The sequence below is a fragment of the Mobula hypostoma genome, chromosome 19 (assembly GCF_963921235.1).
Source record: "Mobula hypostoma chromosome 19, sMobHyp1.1, whole genome shotgun sequence".
NCBI classification, from domain to species: domain Eukaryota; kingdom Metazoa; phylum Chordata; class Chondrichthyes; order Myliobatiformes; family Myliobatidae; genus Mobula; species Mobula hypostoma.
The window spans coordinates 18,991,114-19,017,010 of record NC_086115.1 but is presented as its reverse complement, the minus strand read 5'-3'; the positions used below and the strand labels follow the sequence as shown (position 1 = coordinate 19,017,010).

At 42.0% G+C, this 25,897-nt stretch overlaps 1 protein-coding gene across 4 annotated transcripts in view; it reads right to left on the bottom strand.

Moving 5' to 3' along the window:
• Positions 1 to 25,897, bottom strand: part of sh3pxd2aa (SH3 and PX domains 2Aa) — a 309,816-nt gene that overhangs the window by 15,964 nt on the left and 267,955 nt on the right. For all 4 annotated transcript variants that reach the window (XM_063071466.1, XM_063071467.1, XM_063071468.1 and 1 more), the window contains 2 exons: positions 11,864 to 12,213; positions 6,771 to 6,820 (listed from right to left, as the gene is read on the bottom strand). In XM_063071466.1, coding sequence (XP_062927536.1) covers positions 6,771 to 6,820; positions 11,864 to 12,213 — 400 coding nt within the window. The remainder of the gene's footprint in view (positions 1 to 6,770; positions 6,821 to 11,863; positions 12,214 to 25,897) is intronic.

The following is a 25,897-nucleotide window of genomic DNA, read 5'->3' as shown; positions in this document are numbered from 1 at the left end:
ATCAAAGCATTCAGGCTCTCACAACCAGACTATGTAACAGGTTCTTCCACCAAGCCATCAGGCTCCTCAATACCCAGAGCCTGGACTGACACCAACCTACTGCCCTCTACTGTGCCTATTGTCTTGTTTATTATTTATTGTAATGCTTGCACTGTTTTGGGCACTTTATGCAATCCTGGGTAGGTCTGTAGTCTAATGTAGTTTTTGTGTTGTTTTACGTAGTTCAGTGTAGTTTTTATATTGTTTCATGTCGCACCGTGGTCCTGAAAAACGTTGTCTCGTTTTTACTGTGTACTGTACTAGCAGTTATGGTCGAAATGACAATAAAAAGTGACTTGACTTGACTCATCATCGTTCATGATAAAGCCAGCTACTGTTGTGTCATCCCCAAACTTGATAACACTGTTTGATCTGGATCCTGTGACACAGTCACGCATTAGCAGTATGAACAGCTGTGGGCTGAAGGCACAACCTTGAGGGACACCAGTGCTCAGTGTAATGGGACTAGAGATGTTGTTTCCCACACGGACTGACTGTGGCCTTACTGTGAAGAAGTCCAATATCCATTTGCAGAAGGAGGTATTGAGACCCAGCAAGGACAGTTTCCCCGTCAGTTTCTGGGGTATGATGATGTTGAATGCTAAAATGAGGTTTATAAACAGCAGTCTGGCATATGATACCCCATTTTCTAGGAGGGACAGGACAGACTGGAGGGAAGAGGCTATTGCATTATCAGTGGATCAATTTGGGCGATAAACGAACTGGAAAGGGTCCAGTGTAGCCAGGAGAAAGGCTTTAATGTGCTTCATCACCAGCCGCTCAAAGCATTTCATAATGGTAGATGTTAATTCCACCAGACGGTAGTCACTTAGACAGGTTACTGTCCTTCTTTAGAACTGGAACTTTTCCCTGAACATCACCAAAACAAAAGTGTTGTTTAGTTACTTCAGGGACATCCTTCTGTTCTGAAGTTGTGCCCTCTGGTCCAAGACTCCCCCACAATAGGAAACATCCACTCCACGTCCACTCTATCTAGGGCTTTTAATATACAATAGACTTCCTTAAGACCATATGATATAGGAGCAGAATTAGGTCACTGAGCCCATAGTGTCTGCTCTGCCATTCCATCCTGGCTGATTTATTAACTCCCTCAAACCTATTCTCTTGTCTTCTCCCCATAGCCTTTCATGCCCTGCCTAATCAAGAACCTATCAATCAACCTCTGCTTTAAATATACTCAATGTCTTGGCCTCCACAGATTCGCCGCCATCTGGCTAAAGATATTCCTCCTCATCGCTGTTTTAAATGGATGTCCCTCTATTCTGAAACTGTGCCCTCTGGTCCTAGACTATAGGAAACATCCTCTCTGCATCCACTCCATCTAAATCTTTCAATATTCACTAGGTTTCAATGAGATTCTCCCTCCTCCCCCCCGCCCAACCACCATTCTTCTAAACTCAATCAAGTACAGACACGCTCCTCATACGTCAACCCTTTCATTCCTGGGAATATTCTCATCAACCTCCTCTGGATCTTCTTCAATACTAGCAGATCCTTTTTTAGACAAGGGGCCTAAAACTGCTCACCATATTCCAAATGTAGTTTGACCAATGCTTTATAAACCCTCAGCATTACATCCTTGCTATTGTACACTAGTCCTCTTGAAATGAATGCTAATGTTACATCTGTCTTCCTTACTACTGACTTAACCTGCAAGTTAAAGAGAATCCTTCACTAAGACTCCCTTTGCACCTCTGATTTCTTAATTTGCTCCCCATTTAGACAATAGTCTACTCCTTTATTTCTTCTAACAAACTGCATGGCCAAACACTTCTCTGCACTTCTGATTTTTGGATCACTGGCCTCCCTTCAAGGGGAGATAGGACCTGTACAGATGGGGCAGTCTGCTCTTGAACTGAGAACTGATACCCGCATGGGAAATTTTGCTAGTGCTGGTGCTACACAGGGCGGGGTTGGGGGTGGGGTTTAAACTAGTTAAACTAGAATTGCAGGAGGATGAAAACCAGAGAGCCAGAGCAGATAATAGAGAGGAGAAAGATGTTATTGAGCCTACATACAAAGTCAGGAATTGAAACGTTGAGGATGGTGGGACTAACGTTCTGAGCTGTGTCTACTTCAATGCAAGCAGTTTTGTAGGAAAGGGAGATGAGCTTAGGGTAATAATCAACACGTGGAATTATGATTTTGTAGCCATTAGTGAGACTTTGTTGCGGAAGGGGCAGGACTGACAGCTCAACGTTCTCAGGTTGTTTTTGATGTGATAGAGCGGGAGGGATTAAAGGTGAAGGGGTGACATTACTAGTCAGGGAGGTCAGACAGGACAGACTGGACAGCTTGTCTACTGAGGATATATGGGTGGAACTGAGGAATACGAAAGGGATGACTATGTTAATAGCATTATATTATGGACCAGCCAATAGTCAGTGGGATTGGAGGAGCAAATTTGTAGAGAGATCATAGACTGTTGCATGAAAAATAAGGTTATGATAATAGGTGATTTTAATTTTCCACATATTGATTGGGATTCCTGTACTGTAAAAGGGCTGGAAGAAAAAAAGTTTGTCAAATGTTCAGGAAAGTTTCCTTAATCAATACCAGAGGTCCCATCTGGAGACAGTGCAGTACTAGATCTCCTATGAGAAAATGAGACAAGGTAGGTGACAGAGGTGTGTGTAGTGGAACACTGCACCTAGTGATCATAAGCCATTACTTTCAAGATAATTGTGGAGAAGGATAGGTCTGGTCCTTGGGTTGAGATTCTAAGTTGGAGAAATGCCAATTTTGATGGTATCAGAAAGGATGTGGCAAATGTGGATTGTAACAGGTTGTTTTCTCGCAAAGATGTGCTTGGTAAATGGGAGGCCTGCAAAGGTGAAATTTTGAGAGTAAGGAGTTTGTATATTCCTATCAGAAAAAAAAGAAAGGGTAACGGATGTAGGGAAACTTGGTTTTTGAGATATTTAGGGTCTAATTAAAATAAGGGAGGTGCATAGCAGATATAGAGAGGAAGGAAGAAATGAGTACATAAGGTGTATAACAAATGCAACAGAAGGAAATCAGGAGGGCTAAAATAAGGCATTAGGTTCCTCAAGCAGTCATGGTGAAGGAGAATCCCAAGGGATGCTACAGATATATTAAGAGCAAAAGGATAGCAATGAACAAAATTCGTCCTCTTGAAGATCAGAGTGATGTATGTGTACAGAGTACTATGCATGTAGCCAAAAGAGACGGGATATCTTAAATGAATTCTTTTGCATCTGTAGTTACCCAAAACACTGGCATTTACTTGGGACTTGGGCACAGAGTCTATAGACATGAGGCAAAACAGCATTGAGGTCATGGACAATATACAGATTACAGAGGATGAGGTGTTTGCTGTCTTGCAGCAAGTTAGGGCAAGTAACTCCCCAGAGCCTGTCAAGTTTTTTTCCCCCTTAGACCTTGTGGCAGGCTAGTGTAGAAATCACAGGGCCCCTAGCAGAGATATTTCAAACATCCTTAGCAACATGTGAGGAGCCAGAGGATTGGAGGTTAGCTAATGTTGTTCTGTTAAAGAAATGCACTAAAAATAAGCCAGGAATTTACAAGATGATGAGCCTGACATCAGTACTGGGTAAGTCACTGGAAGATATTCTAAGTGACCGGATGTATAAGCATTTGTATAGAAAGGACTGATAAGGGATAGACAACATGGCTTTGAACATGGTAGGTCATGTTTAAGCGATTTTATGCAGTTTTTCATGGAAGTTACCAGGAAAGTTGATGAAGGCAAGGCAGTGGATGTTGTCTATGTGGACCTTTTGCAAGTAATTTGACAAGGCCCCACACAAAAGGTTGGTCAGGAAGGTTCAGTTGCTTGGCATTCAGCATGAGGTAGTAAATTGGATTAGATATTGGCTTCATGGGAGAAACCAGAGACTAGTAGGAGATGGAGGCCTGTGACTAGTGGTATGCCTCAGGGATCAGTGCAGGGTCTGTTGATATTTGTCATATATAGCAACAACCTAAATGATAATGTTGTCAATTGGATGAGTAATTTTGAGAAAGACACCAAAAATTGGGAGGGGGTAGTGGACAGGGAAGAAGGCAATCAAATCTTGTAGTGGGCCAGCTGAAAAAAATGGAAAATGGCAGATGGAAATTAAAGCACTAAAGTGTGTGAGGTGTTTTACCTTGGGAGGACAAACCAGGGTAGAACTTGCATGATGATCTGCAGGGCACTGAGGCAAGTGGTAGAACACAGAGATCTGGGAATATAGTTCTACAATTGCTTGTAAATGGTGTCACAGGTAGATAGGGTCGTAAAGAGAGCTTCTGACACAATGGCCTTCAGAAACCGAAGTATTAAGTACAGGAGTTGGATTATGATGAAGTTGTATGAATTGTTGGTGAGGTCTAATTTCGAGTATTCTATTCAGTTCCGGTCACCTTACTTCAATAAAGATACCAATAAGACTGAAAGATTGCAGAGACAATTTACAAGGATGTTGCTAGAATTTGAGGACCTGAATTTTAGGGAAAGGTTGAATAGGTTAGGACTCTACTCATTAGAACGTAGGACATTGAGGGGAGATTTGAAAGAGGTATACAAAATTATAAGGGCTATAGATAAGGTGAAAACAAACATGCTTTTTCCACTGAGGTTAAGTAAGACTACAACTAGAGGTCAGTAGTTAAGGGTGAAAGTTGAAATATTTAAGGGGAACATGAGAGGTAATTTCTTCACTCAGAGATTGGTGAGAGTGTGGAACAAGCTGCCAGTGCAAATTGTGGATGTGTGTTCAGTTTCAACATTTCAGAGAAATTCGGATAGGTACATGGATGGGAGGGGTATGAAGGGCTACATTCTGGGTGATGGTCGATGGGACTAGGCAGATTAATAGTTCAGCACAGAGACTAGATGGGCCAAAGAACCTGTTTTTATGCTGTTGTGCTCTATGACTCTCACTGCTAACACCTCCACCATCTCTTCAGCTACTTCCTTCAGAACTCTGGAGTGTAGTCCATCTGGTCCAGGTGACTCATCTCTCTTCAGACCTTTCAGCTTCATATGCACCTTCTCCTTAGTAGTAGTACCCACCCTCATGCCTGCTCCCGACACTCTCCAATTTCTGGCTACTACTGGTATCTTCCACTGTTGGTGAAAACTGATACAAAAACGTAGATTCATCCACCATTTCTTTGTCAGCCATTACTACCTCTCCAGCACCATTTTCCAGCAGTCCAATATCCACCCTTGCTTCTCTTTTACTCTTCATACACTCAGTGGCACTTTATTATGTATCTCCTGCACCTAATAACGTGGCCACTGAATGTATACTTGTTATTTGTGGACTGTTGCTGCTGTAGCCCGTCCACTTCAAGGTTCTATGTGTTATGTGTTCAGAGATGCTCTTTTACACACCACCGTTGTAATGTGAGGCCATCTGAGTTACTGTCGCCTTCCTGTCAGCTCGAACCAGCTTGACCATTCTGCTCTAATCTCTCTCAATAACAAGGCATTTTTCCCCTCAGAGCTGCTGCTCACCAGACTTTTTTTTTTTGTTTTTCACACCATTTTCTGTAAACTCCAGAGACAATTGTGCACGTAGTAGCTTTAGAGATCCTCAAACCACCCCAACAGGGAGCATCAGTCATCCACAGTCAAAGTCATGAAGATCACATTTCTTCCCCATTCTGATGTTCAGTCTGAACAACAATTGGACCTCTTTGACCATGTCTGCATGCTTTTATGTATTGAGTTGCTGCCACATGATTGGCGGATTAGATATTTGCAATTATATCCCAGGAAGCTCAAAAAAAGCTTCTATTCTACTGTTATAAGGCTAGTGAATTGTTCTAAAATGCTAGAAAATCTCAGCAGGTCAAGCAGTAGAAAGAGAAACAGTCAATGTTTCAGAATAAAGACCCTTCATTTGAACAGAGAATGAGAATCTATTTTATTTTTATATTAAAAATAAATTCTGTGTTGAAGAAACATCTTTAACAAAGAGGTCATTTGAACTGCAAGATGCCGTTTCAGATCGATTCATCACATGTTCATTGAAACATACAGTGAAATGTGTCCTCTGCATTAACAACTAACACACCTAGAAATATGCTAGAGCAGCCTGCAATTATTGCCACACATTCTAGTGCTAACATAGCATGCCCACAATGTTTTGCAGAACAACACAGAATACAATAAACAACAGCAGCAAAAGAAGCCCCTTTCCTTCCTCCCAACACCTCCCCTCCCCACACACTTACAGACAACCCTCCAACTCCAAGACAGGCCTCTGGGTCTCCAGTCTCCAGCTTCGACTTCCGGGTTTTGACCTTCAGTATCAACCTCCAGATTAGACTCTGAACTGTGGCTCTAACTCTGGACACGCTGACTGACTGACCCTCAAGCTTCCTCATGCCTCCTGCTCACACAGAAATCCAATCCGAGGACCAAGTGACTTGGGGCAGCCCAACATCCACATATGTCCTTTGTCACATGTTTGCATTGCTGGCTTTTGAGCATGGAGTACAGATTTAGTCTTGGATGTCCTTCATTTCATGTTGTTGTAATCTTGAACTAAAAGCACTGTTGGTGTTTATCGAAAATTCCCTTAATTAACAGTTAGACAGAGTCATTCACTGCCGGCTTTGCAATATCCAGTTCACTGCTGTTCCCAGGGGATGAGGTACAGGTATCTGACTATGGGTATGACATTTTTTTTTTGAAAGTGATCATATGACAGGAAATTAAACTCCGTACATACCATGCTGACTTCTCTGCGTGGTGGTGGCTTCTGCCTTAGGTTTGGGGAACCTGTGTGAAATAAAATGGAAATTTAAAAATTGCAGAGAAATCTGAAACAAAAACAGAAAATGCTGGAAAAGCTCAGCAGATCAAGTAGTGGAAAGAAAAACAGTTAACATTTCAAATTGATGACCCTTCATGTGAACAGAGAACGAGAATCTATTTTATTTTTATAATATAAATAAATTGTGTTGAAGAAACATTTCTAACAATGAGATTATTTGAACGGCAAGCTACCCCTTCAGATTTATTTATCACATGTACATTGAAACAAACAATGAAATGTGTCAACACACCTAGAAATATGCTAGGGCAGTCTATAAGTGTCACTACACATTCTAGTGCCAACATAGTATGCTCACAATGTTTGGCAGAATATCACAGAACAGAACAAGTACCAAACATCAACAGCAAAAGAAGCCTCTTTCCTCCCTCTCAACCCCCACACAGTCTTCTAACTCCAAGGCAGTCTGCTGGGCCTCCACTCTGAAGTCTCTGGCCTTGACTTACAGGTTTTGAACTTCAGTATTGACCTCCAGGCTAGCTGATGATAGGACCCTGAACTTCAAGCTCTACCGCAGAGCATGCTGACCGGCCCTCATGCTTCCTTGTGCCTCCTGCTCATACGGACATTCAATCCCAGGACCCAGTGACCTAGGGCAGCCCAATATCCACAGATGTCCTTCATCACACATTCGCATCACTGGCTTTTGAGCAAGGAGTGCAGGCCTAGTCTCAGATGTCCTTCACCTGCATGTCCACAGCACCAGCCTTCAAGTGCACAGCACATCAGTGATGCTCACATCACTAGACTTAAAGGGCAGAGCGTGGGCCTAGTCTCCAGATGCCCTTCATGGATCCTTGGCTGGAATACCGAGGTGATATGGATTGACAGAAGTAAATATTAACAAAAGCAGCACATGAAATGATACTATCACTTAGAAAATCTCAAGTAATAGAACTAGTTTGGATGAAGCTATCACTAAAAGGGCAAAGGTTTCAAGTTGCGAAGAGGAATGAAAATAGCATCGTATAAACCAAGTAATTAGGTGTGTATGTAACAAGGGTAACACAATGGTTATGAGGGAGTTTTTAAATCTAGAATATAGTAATGAGAAAGAATTAACTGGAAATCTGGTAATTCAGAGGACTTTAGGTAACAGTGGCCTCAATATAAAACCAATGTCTTAATTCTCAAATACAACAAATTACAAAGGCATGAGGTGAAGTTTGGTTTAATAGGTTGGGAGTATACATTAAAAAGCATGCTGGTAAACCAGCTATGGCTAACTTTTAAAGAATTAATATGTAGAGTTATTGACTGGTGGTGTAGTGGCATCAGCACCGGACTTTGAGGCAAATGATCCTGGATTCAAATCTGGCCAGCTCCTTGCACACCTTCCTTCCATGATGGGTTGAGTGTCAAGCTACCAAATTGACCTCATGAAAAACAGACAAAATGCTAAAGAAACGGCAAAGGGTGCTGCTTGATGCACCACAAGGTGCGGAGAGGAATAACAATAATGATGTAGGGTTATAGAGATATACAGCATAGAAACAATCCATCAACCCACTGAGTCTGCACCAACCATAAACCACCCATTTTCATTATTGTGATATTACTATCATGTTATTTAAATTCTACCTGCATTTCATCCACACTATTCCTCTCCCTCCATCCCCAACCCAGATTCTACCACTCACTCTAGGGGCAATTTAAAACAGCCAATTAATCTACTAGTCATAGCTTTAGTACAATGAGTTTGTATAGGGCAGAAACATGCAGCTTAGAAACTGGCCCTGACAGCCCACCTCAGTTATGTGACAATGGTGCTCATCTACAGTAATGTCACTTGCATTAGGCTCATAACTGCCTACTTCTTTCCTATACAAATACCTGTTAAAATGCCTTTTAAACATTGCAACAAGGTCTGCTACCACGGGCAGCTCGTGCCAAATATTTACTGCCCTCTGTGAGAGAAACTTTGCCCTCAAATCTCATTTAAATTTCTTTCCTTGCACCTTAATCATATATCTCTAGCTCTGGACTCTACTGCCACTGGGGAAAAAAGTCTCTACCCTGTGTATTCCTGAAACTTTTGTAAAATTCCATTAGATCACCTCTGAGCCACCTACATTCCAGTGAAAATAAGCCCAGCTTATCTAATATTAGTTACTATTATCTACAGAATTATAGTGGAGAAAAGGGAACCACAGAGGCCTGAGAGAAGAGCAAGCCAAAGTTGACTGGAAGGGAACACTAGCAGGTATGACAGTAGAACAGTAATGGCTGGAGTTTCTGGAAGCAATTTAGAAGGTTCAGGATTGAAACACCCCAAAGATGAAGAAGCATTCTAAGTTGAGGATGTGGCTCCCATTGCTGACAAGGGAAGCCAAAGACAGCACAAAAGCAAAAGAAAGGGACTATAATATAGCAAAAATGAATGGGAAACTGGAGGATTAGAAGCTCCTAAAACAGTTAAAAACATAAGGAGAGAAATAAAAGGGGTGAGAGTGGATATTGCACCACCAGAAAATGCTGTTGGAGAGGTAGTAATGGAGGACAAAGAAACAGCAGACAAACTCAAGTATTTTGCATCAGTCTTCATTGTGGAAGACACTAGTGGTATGCCAGATATTCGAGCGTGTCAGTGGGCAGAAATGAGTCTGTTATTACTAAGGAGAAGCTGCTTGGGGAGCTGAAAGGTTCGAAGGTAGATTTTACTTGCTCTTCTGCGAATGTCTATTCCTTTCACTGCACCACCAAAGCTGTGAACTCATCCAGCTGCTATGCATTTCTGCCCCACTGGTATGATGGACTGGGGACTAAGGCTTGGGGCCTACTCCAGGAGCAGATCTCAGACTCAGTTTGGTTCGGAAGGCTGTTAGTTTGCTTCTGTTGTTTGCACGATGTGTTTATTTTTCTCTCTTTCTCTGCACGGTGGTTTTTGGTCGTTTTTTTAATTGGGTTATTTGGGTTTCTTACTTTGTGGCTGCCTATAAGCAGACAAATTTCAAGGTGTATAATTTATACATTCTTTGATAAGTAAGATGTGATTTGTGCGTTGCATTGATTAGCAGGTTAATATAGATTCCTCACATACAGAAAAAAATGCTGTCTAACTTTTAAGAAATTACACAGATATCTTGTGGGTAACACCAAAGACACAGAAAACTTCCTGCAAATACTGGAGAGCTACAACTTTATTAGCAAAAGAATTAAAAAGAAAATGCAGGAAGGTGATAAATCGCCTAAAACTGATGAACTGCATTTTAGAGTTTTGAAGATGTTGTTGATGGACATAGCTGATGCAATGGTTGGCGCATTCCAACAATCCTTAGAACTGCAACAGTTCCCACAGATACAAAGCTACCAAAATCAATCACACTATTTAAGGAAATAGGGAAAAAGAAATTAGAGGTAGATTGCATCATTTGGAGGGAAGATGCTGGAATATATTATCATGAGGTGAAAACTGCAATTGGAAGATATTAATAGGATTTCACCATTTCAACTTGTATACATAAAAGGAAAAGCATGTTTGACGTATCTATTAGAAACTTCTCAGGTGTGTAACCAGCAGATGAGATGACAGTGAAACAGTTGATGCAGATTGTTTGGACATGAGATACTTTCAAATGAACTACTGTGGAACTAGAGATGCTTGATTAAATCTTTCAAGATACCATTTACACTGATTGTAAAAACTCAGATTGGGGACATAAGCCTGAAAATGCAGTTGCTCCAGTCACCATCCTAATGAAAAACTTTTGAGACCATGAAATCTCGTATTCTGAGCTGTTACTGCCCAACATTACTTGCATGTTGAACAAATGTGCAAGTAAACATGATTTTAGTTCAAGAGGCTACCCAATAATAAACATTCTGGCAACACACACAAGAAATGCTGGTGGAACGCAGCAGGCCAGGCAGCATCTATACAAAGAGGTACAGCCGACGTTTCAGGCCAGGACCCTTCGTCAGGACTAACTGAAAGAAGAGATAGTAAGAGATTTGAAAGTAGGAGGGGGAGGGGGAGATCCGAAATGATAGGAGAAGACAAGAGGGGTGGGGTGGATCTAAGAGCTGGAAAGTTGATTAGCAAAAGGGATACCAGACTGGAGAAGGGAGAGGATCATGGGACAGGAAGCCTGGGGAGAGAGAGAAGGGGGAAGGGGAGCCCGGAGGGTGGAGCGCAGGCAAGGAGTTATAGTGAGAGAGACAGAGGGAGAAAAAAGAGAGAAAAAAAAGGGGGAAAAAATACCAGTGCGGCCTTCTATATATTGCCGAGACCCGACACAGGGAGACCATTTCGCTGAACACCTGCACTCTGTCCACCAAAGAAAGCAAGATCTCCCAGTGGCCATACATTTTAATTCCACGTCCCATTCCCATTCTGATATGTCTATCCATGGCCTCCTGTACTGTCAAGATGAAGCCACACTCAGGTTGGAGGAACAACACCTTATATTCTGTCTGGGTAGCCTCCAACCTGACGGCCTGAATATTGACTTCTCTAACTTCCGTTAATGTCCCTCCTCACCTCCACACCCCATCCCTTATTTATTTATTTAATATATTTTTTCCTCCCCTTTTTTTTTCTCTCTTTTTTTCTCCCTCTCATTATAACTCCTTGCCTGCTCTCCACCCTCCGGGCTCCGCTCCCCCCTTCTCTCTCTCTCCCCAGGCTTCCCGCCCCATGATCCTCTCCCTTCTCCAGTCCGGTATCCCTTTTGCCAATCAACTTTCCAGCTCTTAGATCCATCCCTCCCCTCCTGTCTTCTCCTATCATTTTGGATCTCCCCCTCCTCCTCCTACTTTCAAATCTCATACTATCTCTTCTTTCATCTTTCCTGATGAAGGGTCCCGGCCTGAAACGTCGACTGTACCTCTTCCTATAGATGCTGCCTGGCCTGCTGCGTTCCACCAGCATTTTTTGTGTGTGTTGCTTGAACTTCCAGCATCTGCAGATTTCTTCGTGTCTGTGTTTTTATAAACATTATGGAATGTTTTTAGTTCTTATGGAAAAGGAAATATTTTCAATGCTGTACCTATCTCTGCTCTCTGTGGAGCGATCCTGGCCACAGCTGGGGATCCCGGTGTGGCTCGGCTGAGCCTCTTTTCTGTTGCCACTAATGCTGTTGCTTCACCATTGGACTGCTCACAAGGCAGTGGAAGGCTGATCTCTTTTGCAGTAAGTGGAGGGTGATCATAACATTTGGATTCATTTTCTGTCTGAATGTCTTTCTCACTGCTTGTCTTCTTGTTCAACAGATTACTGATTTCCATTATGTTCCCAATTATCTCCACTGGGCCATTAACAGGCTTTTTCCTTGGAGAAAGTTCATCTTTGACTTTTCTCAGATAGGATGCTGGTGCCCATCCCTCTTTGCCCTGATATCTGGGGAAAAAAGATTACACACTTACAAAGAGTATTTTTTTTCACTTTTGCCTCAATTACAGTAAATATCAGTCCTTTAGCAATCACACTGAAACTAAACAAAACAGCAATTCAACCATTCAATCACAGCTATATCTAAAGATTCCCCCCCACCTACAAGAAACAAAATAGTCATGGAATCAAAATAGTCATAAAGAGATAGAGAGTTCAATGTATCATGGCAACAACCCACTGAGTGTGCAGCAACCACTAACTTCCATAAAACCGTAAGATATAGAAGCAGAATTAGGCCATTTGGCCCATCGAGTCTGCTCCACCATTTCATCATGGCTGATCTATTTTTTCTCTCAGTCCCAATCTCCTACCTTCCCCCCGTATCCCTTCATGCCCTGACCAATCAAGAATCTATCAGCCTTTGACTTAAATATATGTAAAGACTTGGCTTCCACAGTCGCCTGTGGCAATGAATTCCACATATACACCAGTCTCTGGCTAAAGAAATTCCTCTTCATTTCCATTCTAAAAGGACACGCTTCTATTTTGAGGCTGTCTCATGTGGTCCTAGACTCTTCCACCACAGGAAACATCCTCTCCACACCCACTCTATCAAGGCCTTCCAACATTCGATAGGTTTTAATTAGGTCACCCCTCATGCTTCTGAATTCTAGTGAATACAGGCCCAGAGCCATCAAACACTCTTCATATGACAAGCCGTTCAATCCTGGAATCAGTTTTCTGAACCTCCTTTGAACTCTTAGAGTGTCAGCACATCCTTTCTAAGATAAGGGGCCCAAAACGCAAAGCCTCCCCATGCTTTATAAAGTCTCAACATTACTTCCTTCTTGAAATGAATGCTAACATAGCATTTGCCTTCCTCACCACAGACTCAACCTGCAAATTAACCTTTAGGGAATCTTGCACCAAGGACTTCCAAGTTCCTATGTGCCTCAGTTTTTGAATTTTCTTTCCATTTAGAAAATAGTCTACCCCTTTATTTCTTCTACCAAATTGCATGGCCATCCACAACCCTACATTCTATCTGCCACTTCTTTGCCCATTCTCCTAATCTAAGTCCTTCTGTAGCCTCGCTACTCCCTCAAGACTACCTGCCCCTCTTTGTATCATTCACAAACTTTACAACTAAGTCACCAATTCTATCATCTAAGTCATTGACATATAATATAAAAAGAATTGGTCCCAACACAGACCCCTGTGGAACACCACTAGTCACTATCAGTCAACCAGAAAAGGCTCCATTTATTCCCAGTTTTTGTCTCCTACCAAAGAGCCAATACTCTATCCACGCTGGTATATTTCATGTAATAACATAAGTGGTTTCGTGAGCAGCACCTTGTTAAAGGCCTTCTGAAAATCAAAGTACACAACATCAACCAATTCTTCTTTGTCTATCCTGCTTGTTATTTCTTCAAAGAATTCCAGCAGATTTGTCAGGCAAGATTTTCCCTTGAGGAAAGCGTGCTAACTACGGACTTGCCTCCAAGTACCCCGAAACCATATTTTTAACAGTTGACTCCAACATCTTCCCAACCCCTGAGGTCAAGCAAGCTGGCCTATAATTTCCTTTCTTCTGCCTTTCTCCCTTTTGGAAGAGTACAGCAACATTTGCAGTTTAGACAAGAAAATCTACAGATGCTGTAAATCCAAGCAATACACACAAAATGCTGAAAGAGCTCAGCAGCAGGCAGCATCAATGGAAAAGAGTAAACAGTCAGTGTTTCTAGCAGAGACTCTTCATCGGGACTGGAAAAGAAGATGAGAAGTTACAGCAAGAAGGCGGGGGGAGGAGAGGAAGCAACCATCAACTACCATACTATACTAGGGAGTACCTACGCGACTTCCTTGTCCATTCATCCCTCCCCACTGATCTACCTCCTCGTACTTATCCTTGCAAGCAGAACAAGTGCCATACCTACACCTCCTCCCTCACTACCATTCACAGCCCCAAACAGTCCTTCCAGGTGATCCCAGTGTGGGCTCCTGTACACTCAGACCCCACTTAATGCTGAGGATGCATTCCTTGGAGGTGAGTGCTATGTAAATCACTGCTATGCAGAGTGATTATAACATTATGGAAATGGACATGAATGTCCAATAAAAAAAATTCAAATACAAAATATATGTTATTTTATGTATACACAGTAATTCGTGGAGTAACAAATATGTAAATAGGCCTAACCTGTACATCAGTGGAGCAGCAACCCATCGCAGCAGCAGCAGAGGGAAGTAGGTGGTGGTTACATCTTAGAGGAGGGACCAGGCTTTGATCTTGTCTGCATTCTTTTTATAATTGTTCTGATCATCGATGTAACCAATCTCAAAGAGGTGCCAACATCAAGCTGACGCTCACCAGCTTCCAAACGCCATTTCACTTGCAGTTTCACATCCATGTTAATGCTTTTCCTAGACACCTTAGATGCACTACCCTCACTGGAAGTTACAGGCCGTTTTCCAGAAATTATGGGTGAAAAAAAATTGAATAAATTGGTGAGGGAGCAAGGTTTGCACAGGCAGGGGAGGCAGAGCAGGAACTAATACGTGATTGGCTGTGAGTGGCTCAGAGCATATGTAAAGTGCTGTTACTGACTGAATGTTTACTGTAATGGTGGCCGCTCTTGAGAAGGCTTAAGTGTTGTTTAGAAAGAATCTTTATCATTTAAAAAAAGTTTCCATAAAGAATTGAATAACCAAATTCAATCAGCGCTATGCAGGGTAGTGTTATGTGGGGTTTGAGTGTATACCGGTGAGACCTGACATAGACTGGGAGACCGCTTCACTGAGCACCTACGCTCCGTCTGCCAGAAAAAGCAGGATGTCCCGGTGGATACCCATTTCAATTCTACTTCCCATTCTGATATGTCAGTCCATGGCCTTCTCTACTGCCACAACGACGATACTCAGGTTAGAGGAGCAACACCTTATATTCCGTCTGGGTACCCTCCAACGTGATGGCATGAACATCCATTTCTTGGACTTCCAGTAATTGCCACCCCCCATGGTCACCATTCCCATTTCCCTCTCTCATCTGCCCATCACTTCTCTCTGGTGCTCCTCTTACTTGGAACTTTCTTCCATGGTCTTCTACCCTTATCAGATTCCCCCTTCTCCAGTCTTTTATCCCTTTCTCCTATCAGCTTCCCAGCTCTTTACTTCACCCCTCCCCCTCTCCCAGTTTCACCTAGCACCTTGTAATGCTTCTTTCCCCTCACCACCTTCTTGTTCCAACTGTATCTTTTTTCTCAGTCCTGATGAAGGGTGTCGGCTCAAAGTGTCAACTGTTTACTCTTTTCCATAGATGCCGCCTGGCCTGCTGAGTTCCTCCAGCATTTTGTGTGATAGTTGTAATTTTCTATTTTTCTGGAACCATTCCAGAATCTAGTGATTCTTGAAAGAGCATTACTAATGATCCACAATTTCTTCATTCACCTCTTTCAGAATCCTGAGGTGTACACCATTTGGTCCAGGTGACTTATCTACCTTCAGACCTTTCAGTTTGCCAAGAACCTCCTCCCTAGTAATGGCAAATTCACACACTACTGACCCCTGACACTCTGGAACTTTCAGATTACTGCTAGTGTCTTCCACAGTGAAGACTGATGCAAAATACTTATTCAGTTTGTCCACCATTTTTTTGTCTCCCATTACTACCTCTCCAGCATCGTTTTCCATCTGTCCGATATCCAGTCTCGCCTCTCTTTTACACTTTATGTATTGAAGTATCTTTTGGTATCCTCTTTAATATTTTTGCCTAGCTTACTTTCATATTCCATTTTTTTCTTCTTAATGACTTTTTAGTTGCCTTCTGTTGGTTTTCAAAAACTTTTCAATCTAACTTCCCACTAATTTTTACTATTATATGCCTTCTCTTTGGCTTTTACGTTGGCTTTGATATTTCTTGTTAGCCATGGTTGTGTCATCTTCCTCTTTGGGATGTACTGTAAATATCCTGTGCCTTCCGAATTGTTTCCAGATATTCCAGCTATTGCTGTTCACCAACATTTCTACCAGTGTTCTTTGCCAATAAGTTTTGGCCAACTCCTCTCTCATGCCTCTGTAATTCCCTTTAGTCCACTGTAATACTGATACATCTGACTTTAACTTCTCCTTCCCAAATTTCAAGGTGAATTATCATATTATGATAATTAGTATCATATTATGATCACTTGCCCCTAAGGGTTCTTTTACCTTAAGTTCTCTAATCAATTCTAGTTCATTGCACAACACTTAATCAGAATAGTTTATCCCCTAGTGGGCTCAACCATTTCATAGGCATTCTAGAAATTCCCCCTCTTGGGATTCAGCACCAACTTGATTTTCTCAAGCTACCTGCATACTGAAATCCCTCATGACTGTACCCCTTTGGCATGAATTTGCTATCTCCCGTTGTAATTTGTAGACCACACCCTTACTACTGTTTGGGGGTCTGTATTACCCTTACAGTTCCTTAGCTCCACCCACAACGTTTCAACACCTTTCAACCTGCGTCACTTCTTACTCACTAAAAAACCTGTGCCAACCAACTGGCAGGAAGGTTCAAGAACATTTTCAATCTCGCACTGCTGCAGTTGGAGGTTCCCACCTGCTTCAAAAGGGCAACAATCACACCAGTGCCCAAAAGGAGCAAGAAGAGCTGCCTCAACGACTATCACCTAGTTGCACTCATATCTACTGGGATGAAATGCTAGAATCAACTCCTGCCTAAGCAAAGACCTGGACCTGCTGCAATTTGCCTATCACCACAATACAGAGAATACAATCTCACTGGCTCTCCTCTAGGCCTTAGACCACCTGGACAACAGCAATACTTACACCAGGCTTCTGTTTATTCATTACAGCTCAGCGTTCAACATCATCATCAGAACCTCAATACAAATCAACAAGTGTCAAAACCTGGGTCCCTGCACCTCACTCGGCAACTGGACATCCCCTTCAGGAGACAAGAGTCAGTGTGGATTGGGAATAACATCTCCTACTCGCAGACAATCAACACTGGTGCACCTCAAGGACGTGTGCTTTGCCCACTGCTCTACTCTCTCTACACCCATGACTTTGTGGCCAGGCACAGCTCAAATGCAATCTTTAAATTGGCCGATGACACAATTATTGTTGATAAAATTTCAGATGGTGACAAAGAGGCGTACAAAAGTGAGATAGATTAGCTGGTTGACTGGAACTTCAGAAAGGGAAAGGTGAGGGAACGCACATCAGTCCTCATCGAAGGATTAGCAGTGGAAAGGGTGAGCGGTTTCAAGTTCCTGGGTGTCAACATCTCTGCAGATCTATCCTGAGCCAATGTACTCACGCAATTACAAAAGCACAACAGTGGCTATATTTTGTTTGGAATTTGGGGAGATTTGGTATGCCAAAAAGATTCAGCAAATTTCTACAGATGTTCTGTGGAGAGTATTCTAACTGGTTGCATTATCATCTGGTACGTAAGGGCCACTGCACAGTATCAGAAAAAGTTGAAGTTGTCAACTCTGCCAGCTCCATCATGGGCACTAGTCTCCTAAGCATCAAAGTCACCTTCAAAATGTGATGCCTCAAAAAGACAGTATCTATCATTCTGGACTCCTACCACCTAGCACATGCCCTTTTCGCATTGCTACAATTCAACAGGTGGTACAGGAGTGTGAAGGCATAGACTCAATATTTTAGGAGAAGCTTCTTCCCCTCTGCCATCAGATTTCTGAATGGATAACGAACCTATGTACACTACCTCACTATTCTTATTCCTTTTCATTTGCACTACTTATTTAATTTTATATATATAGTACAGTGCAAAACTCTGAGGTATATATACACCAGGGTACCTAAGACTTTTGCACAGTACTGTATTTGTACTGGATTGGAGAGCGAGTTTATAAATGCGGCAGGAACAAAGGATATTGGGAATGGTGAGTGTTGTGCAGTGGGAGGAACAGGTGGCAGACAAACCCAGCCCTGGGACACCGGCAGGGTCATTTGATTCTGAACAATTGGTCTCTTCATCATTACAGAATGCCTCTCTGGTGCTTCCCGCTCCCTCCCCTCGCCCTCCCGTTTTCTAAACCATGATTCTCCTTCTTCTTGTCCCTTTCCAACTTCCAGTCCACAATAGAGAATGTTATCAGAATCACTCACATATGCCATGATTTTTTCCCCTTCAGCAGCAGCAGTGCAGTGCAAAACATAAAATTACCACAGTACTGTACAATTCTTAAGTGCCCTAGCTATACTGTATGTATGTGCCTCAGATTTTTGCACAGTACTATATATTTATTATTGCAATTTAGTTTTTTAAATTATACATTGCACTGTACTGCAGAAACAAAATATTTCTCGAATATATGCCAGTGATATTAAACCCAATTCTGATTTTCACTGGTGTGTGTGTGGCTTCCTTCGGTCGTGGTCGACCATCAGTACTGCGCCTCTAGTAGTCACTTGTTTGTCGAGCAGCGTCGACTATGGCTATTGAGGCCGATCCTAGAACGGCAGGCTCTATCACAGTTGCTGCATGTGTAGGGCGTCGTGGAATTGTTGTCCACGGTGCTCTCCGTTTAGCCCCGTAGCTCAAGAATTAGAGCACTGGTCTTGTTAAACCACAAGTTTGTGAGTTCAAGTCCGACTGGAGCCTCAATATATTTTCACTAATGCTATATTAATCTAATTTTTTAAAAAATTCCCCATGCATTTCATCAACACTCTCCCTCCACCCCCAACCCATTCTCCCACTCATAGGAGGGCAATTTCTAATGACCAATTAATCTCCTACCAATTCCTCTCTTAAACCTTCCACATCCTTCCCAATGAGGAGACCAGAACCGAACACAATACTCCACGTAATCTAACCAGAATTTTATCGAGCTGCAACATTACCGGATAGCTCTTGAACTTAATCCCTTGACTAATGAAAGCCAAAAACCATATACCTTCTTAACAGCCTATCAACTTGCATGGCTACTTTGAGATCTGTTCTTTCACACTGCTAAGAATCCTGCCATTAATCTTTAACTCTGTCTTCAAGTTCAACCATCCAAAGTGTATTACTTCACTGGACTGCACTCCATCTGCCACTTCTCAGTCCAGCTCTACATCTCATCAATGTCCTTTTGTAACATATGACAACCTAAACTATCCACAACATCACCAACCTTTGTGTCATTGCAAACTTACCCACTTCCTCATCTAAGATATTTATAAAAATCACTGGTCACCGACCTCCAGCAGAATACACGCTACTTGCAACTTCACTCTGCCTCTCATGGGCAAGCCAGCTCTGAATCCACAGCCAAGTTTCCCTGCATCCCATGCCTCCTGACTTTCTGAATAAGCCTTACTAAAATCTATAAACACCATTCCTCTATTGTCATCAAATAATTTCGTCATTCCTGGAAGGATTCAGTCAGGCTCGTGAGGCATAACTTGTCCCTCACCAAGCCATGCTGACCATCTCTAATCAGATTAAACTTCTCCAAATGCTCATAAATTTTGTTATTAAAAGTCCTCTTGAATAGTTTGCCCTTCCCCCACTGATGTCAGACTCACTGGTCTGTAATTCACAGGATTATCCCTATTACTTTTCTTGAACAAATGAAGAACATTTACCATCCTCCAATTTTCTGCATTACTCCTGTGGTCAGCAATGATGCAAAGATCATCACCAAAGGTGCAGTAATCTTGTAGGAACATGGGGTATATATTATCTCCCCTGAAGGGCACATCTATCTTAATATTTTTCATAAGTTCCAGCACATCCTCGTTCTTAACATTGGTATGTTCTGGCATTTTAACCAGTTCTACAGTGGCCTCACATTCATCAAGTTCCCTTTGACTTGTAAATACTGAAGCCAAGTATTCATTGAGAAGCTCCCGTACCTCCTCCAACTCCAGGTATGTTTCCTCTTTTATCCCTAATTGCCCTAAATATTATTTATTATTTAGTTTCTTTGTCTTATATGTATTTGCAAAATTCATTGTCTTTTGAACATTGGCTGTTTGTCCATATTTGTTGTGTGCAGTTTTTCATGGATTGTATTGTTTCTTTGTATGACTGCCCACAAGGAAATACATCTCAGGGTAATATATGGTGACATACATGTATTTTAATAATAAATTTACTTTGACCTTGACTTTCATGTACATGCAGAACTCCTTTGCTTAATCTACTCGCCAATCCTTAGAGTCAGAGAATCACAGTCATCTCCAAAAGGTTCCCTACCATTAATGTGAGACACAGTCACCAGAGATGAGTAGTAGATAGTTGCCTCTGACTGGGAGCCTGGGACCAGTGGTGTACTGCAGAAACTATCACTGGGTCCATTACTGTTTATCATCTAATATCAACAATCTGGATGATAATATGGTAAACTGGATCAGCAAATTTGTGGATGACACCAAGATTGGAGATGAGCAAGGATATCAAATCTTGCAGAAAAATCTGGACCAGCTGGAAAAATGGGCTGAAAAATGGCAAATGGAATTTAATATAGACAAGTATGAGGTGACTTTGGGAGACAGACCAATGTAGGACTTACATTGTAGGACAATGGTAGGGCACTGAGGAATGCAGCAGAACAGAGGGATCTGGGAATACAGATCCATAATTCCTTGTAAATGGAGTCACAGGTAGATATGATCATAAAGAAAACTTTAGGCACTTTGGCCTTCATAAATCAAAGTACTGAGTACAGGAGTTAGAGTGTTATGTTTAAGTTGTATCAGACATTGGTGAGCCCTATTTTGAAATATTGTGTGTAGTTCTGGTCACCTACCTACAAGAAAGGTATCAGTAGAAATAAAAGAATGACAGAAAATTTGCAAAGATGTTGCCAGATTTGGGAATATGAGTTATAGGGAAAGACTGAATAAATTGGGAGTTTATTCCCTGGAGCATCGGCGAATGAGGGGAGATTTGATAGAGGTATACAAATCAACACAAAAGAAGCTGGAGGAACTCAGCAGGTCAGGCAGCATCAATGGAAAAAAGTAAACAGTTAATGTTTTGGGTTGAAACCCTTCTTCAGGGCTGAGGAGGAGGAGGAAGGGGGAAGGGGGAAGATGTCAGAATAAAAAGGTTGGGGGGGGAGGAGAAAGAGGCTAGTTGGAAGGTGATAGGTGAAGCCAGGTGGGTGGGAAAGGTCGAGGGCTGGAGAAGAAAGAATCTAATAGGAGCGGAGAGTGGACAATAGGAGAAATGGAAGGAGGACAGGACCTGGGGGAAGTCATAGGCAGGTGAGGAGAAGTGAGGAATAGGGTAAATGCTAGCAGACTTCATCCACAGAGGTTCGGTGACACTAGAGGCTATAGGTTAAGGATAAAAGGTAAAATATTTAAGGGGAACTTCTGCAGAAGGTGGTGTGAGTGCAAAACAAATTGCCAGTGAAAGTGGTGGATACACGTTTAATTTCAACATTTAAGTGAAGTTTGGTTTTACATTGATGGGAGGGTTTGGAAGGCTATGCTCCAAGTGCAGATATGGCTCAGCATGGACTAGATGGGCCTAAAGACAGTTTCTGTGCTGTAGTGCTCTATGATTCTATGAGCAAGTGAATGCTATATCATAAAAGGCTTTGGGCTGAGGGAATGATATTAGTATAGGAAGGTACTAGATGTGCAATTTGTTGGAGTGGATCAGTGTTAGAGTAGTTAGTCTTTGGCTCAAGAGGTTTGGACAAGGTAAGTTTCTTTCTTGCTTTATCTATTATGCAGTGAAAATTGGCCCAGGATTGGTGGTTTTCCTTTATCTGAGATGTGGGAACTTTAGGAGACATCCAGATAATTTCATCTGCACCAGGTGCATCCACCTGGAGTTACTTACATACTACGTTAGGAAACCGGAGCTGCAGCGCGATGACTTTTGGTTCATACAGGAGAATGAGGTAGTGATAGATTGAAGTTACAGTGAGATAGTCATCCCTAAATTGCAGCAGGCAGGTAGCTGGGTAACTGTCAGGAGAGGGAAAGGGAACTGGTTGACAGTAAACCTGTGCCCATTCCCCTCAATAATAAGTATTCCACCGGATACTATTGCGAGTGGAGGTCGTGGTGGTGGGGGTATGACCTAACAGAGGAAAGCTGCAGCGACTATGTCTCTGGCACTGAATTTGGCTATGTGGCTCAGAAGGGAACAGGGTTTAGAAGCCTGCAGTGACAAGGGAATTCCATAATTCAAGAAACAGACAGGAAATTCTGGGAACATGAAAGAGACACGCAGATGGTATGTTATCTCTCAGGTGCCAGGGTCAGAGATGTCTTGATTAATGTCCACAGCATTCTAAAGGGAGAGGGTGAACAACCATAAGTCGCAACACATCTTAGTATCAACGACGTAGGTTGAAAAAACGATTAGGTCCTGAAGGAGAATATAGGGAGTTAGGTAGATAGCTGCAAAGCAGAATCTCAAGGGCAGTAATCTCCGGATTACTGCCCTTGCCATGTGCCAGAAACAACACAGAAACAGGCCCTTCAACTCATTCAGTCTGTCCCAAATTATTATTCTGCCTAGTCTTATCAAACCACACCCGGATCATAGCCCTCCACACCCTTTTATCCATGTATTTATCCAAAGTTCTCTTAAGTGTTGAAATAAAACCCATTCACAAATTATGCTCTCAAACTGCTGCCTAATAGCATCATAATTCGCCCTCCCCCAATTACTTTCCTGTACCATCTGCTCCTATTCCTGCCCAAGGCAATGCAAAAGCTCAAGGAGTTGTGATCACTATCTCTGAAATGTTCACTCCACCCAGAGATCTGTCACTTGACCAGGGTCATCACCTTTAATTGGCCTGTATCTGCGCTGTAGTACTCTGACTATGTAATAACTAAACCACAGACATCCAGCAGCCATTACTGTCCTTGTGACAGTCAAGTCTCTGCAATTGCCCCAATGTCGTACTCAATGTAATAACCCACACTCTAATTTCATCACCTTTGTTCTGATCTTTCTTGTATTAAAGTAGACACACTTCATCTCTAGTGTTCATTTGTAACCCTACCCTTTTGTACAGTTCACACCTACCCTAGGAGAGACCTCAATAATTCATATTTATGAAACCCTGCCAACTACACCAATTCTTCAACTACACATTCATGTGGCATCTCAATCTATTCTTATTGTTACATTGCACGGCACAGGCAGATTTACGAGCATTTGAAAACCATGGCCTCATTAGCAACAGAAATTAGTGGGAAATTAGAGGATTTGGAAGCTTCTAAAAACCAACAGAAGGCAGTGAAAAAAGCAATAAGGAGAGAAGAGATGAAATATGAAGAAAAGACAGCCAACAATATAGAAGAGTATACCAAAAGCTTTTTCCAGATGTAAAAGAGAGGCAAGAGAGGATATCAGGGCACTGAAAAATGATGCAGGTGAGGTAAAAATACAAGACAAAAAATTGTGGATGAATCTTATAAGTATTTTGCATCAGTCATTACTGTCAAAGACACCAGCAATATGCCAGAAATTCGAGAGCGTCAGGGGGGTAGAACTGGGTGTAGTTGCAATTACTAAAGAGAAATTGCTTGGAAAGCTGAAAGGTCTGAAGGTAGGGAAGTCAGCTGGACCAGATGGACTGCACGCCAGGGTTCTGAAAGAGGTAACTGAAGAGATTGTGGAAACTTTAGTAGCGATCTTTCAAGAAACATGAGATTTTGGAATGGTTCCTGAGGACTAGAACATTGCAAGTATCTTTCCACTTTTTAAGAAGGAAGGTAGGCAAAAGACAAGAAATTATAGGCCAGTTAGCCTGACTTCAGCAGTTGGGAGGATGTTGAAGTCTATTATTAAGATGAAGTTTCAGGGTACTTGAAGGCACATGATAAAATAGTCCAAATCAGCACGGTTTCCTTTAAGGGGAAACCTTGCCTGGCAAATCTATTAGAATTCTTTGAGGGGATATAAGAGGCAGGATAGGCAAAGGAGAGTCAGTGGATGCTGCTTATTTGGATTTTCAAAAGGCCTTTGTTAAGGTGCTGCTCATGAGGCTGCTATACAACAGCCCATGGTATTATAGGAAAAATACTAAAATGGGTAGAAAATTGGCTGACTGGCAGGAGGTAAAGAGTGGGAATAAAGGGAGAAATTTCTGGTTGGTTGCAAGTGACTAGTGATGAGTTTCACAGGGATCAGTGTTGTAACTGCTTTTCACATTATACGTTAATGATATTGATGATAGAATTGATGACTTTGTGGCCAAGTTTGCAAATAATACAAAAATAGGTGGAGGGGCTGGTCATGTTGAAGAAGCAGGGAGCCTGCTGAAGGACTTACGTGGATTAGCTGAATGGGAAAAGTAGCAGCAGGTGGGAAGTGTTTGGTCTTGTAACTTGCTAGAAGCAAATTCAGCAATTAGAGATGCAAAGGAACTTTGAAGTCCCCATGCAGGATTCCCTAAAAGTTAACTTGCAGGTTGAGTCAGTGGTACAGAAAGCTAATGCAATCATTTCGAGAGGACAAGAATATAAAATCAGGGATGTAATTTTGAGGCTTTATAAGGGATTAGTCAGACCACACTTGTAGTACTGTGACCGGTTTTATGTACCTTTTCTGAGGAGGGATGTGCTGGCATGGGAGAGGGCTGAGAGAAGATTCATGAGAATGAACCCAGGCACAAAGGGGTTAACTTAGGAGTGTTTGATAGCGCTGGACCTGTAGTTGCTGGAGTTTAGAAGAAGAGCGTGGTGGGGGCGGGATCTCACTGAAATCTACTGAATATTGAAAGGCTTAGATACAGTAGACGTTGAGAGGTCACAGCCACAGAATCGAGGGACATCCCTTTTAGACCAGAAGACACACCCTCAGAATAAAGCGTCAATACACACAATGTGCTGCAGGAACTCAGCAGGTCAGGTAGCATCTACAGATGGGAATAAACAGTTGACGTTTCAGGCCGAGACCCTTTATCAGTGTCCAGATAATACAGTGCCTATTACTCTAGATTTCCATCACCTGTAGTACCTCATGTCTAAAATAAAAGAACATCCTTTCAGAATGAGATGAGGAGAAATTTCTTTAGCCAGAGGATGATGAATCTGTGAAATTCTTTACTACAGATAGCTGTGGAGGCCAAGTCATTGGGTATGTTTAAAATGGACATTAATAAGTTTATGCCTAATAAATGCAAAGATTATGGGGAAAAGGCAGGAGAATGGGGTTGAAGGAAATTAAAGAAAACAAATCAGCCATGATGGATTGGCAGAGCTGACTCAATAGGCCGAATGGCCTAATGATGCTTCTATGTCTTATGGTCACTATGGACACAATGGACTGAAGGTTACGTGTCAGTGGTCCAGCATCAAATATTGTGAACCCTACATTGATTTGATAAAGGTATGTAGCTTGATTAAACTTCAATAATTTGGATGTTAGTTTTCTAATTTTTGCCGTTAGAGAAGCTTTTTGAATATTTCTTTTTGTGCAAAGTGAGGCAATTTCTGTTATTGTAGTCAAAAGTAGAAATGCAGTCTTTCTATTATTCTCTCATACTGAGACAAATCTGTCTACGTTTTTAAAGAATGTTCATCTTACCGTGCAGGGGAAAGATCTTAAATATCTAACTATATTGAGTGATACACAAACAATGTCAAAGAGCAGAACCTCCTAACAATATTTAGCTCACGGGCAGATAAACATTGTAACACAGTTCAAATTAATCTTTTGAAAAGTCAAATGTGAACTAAA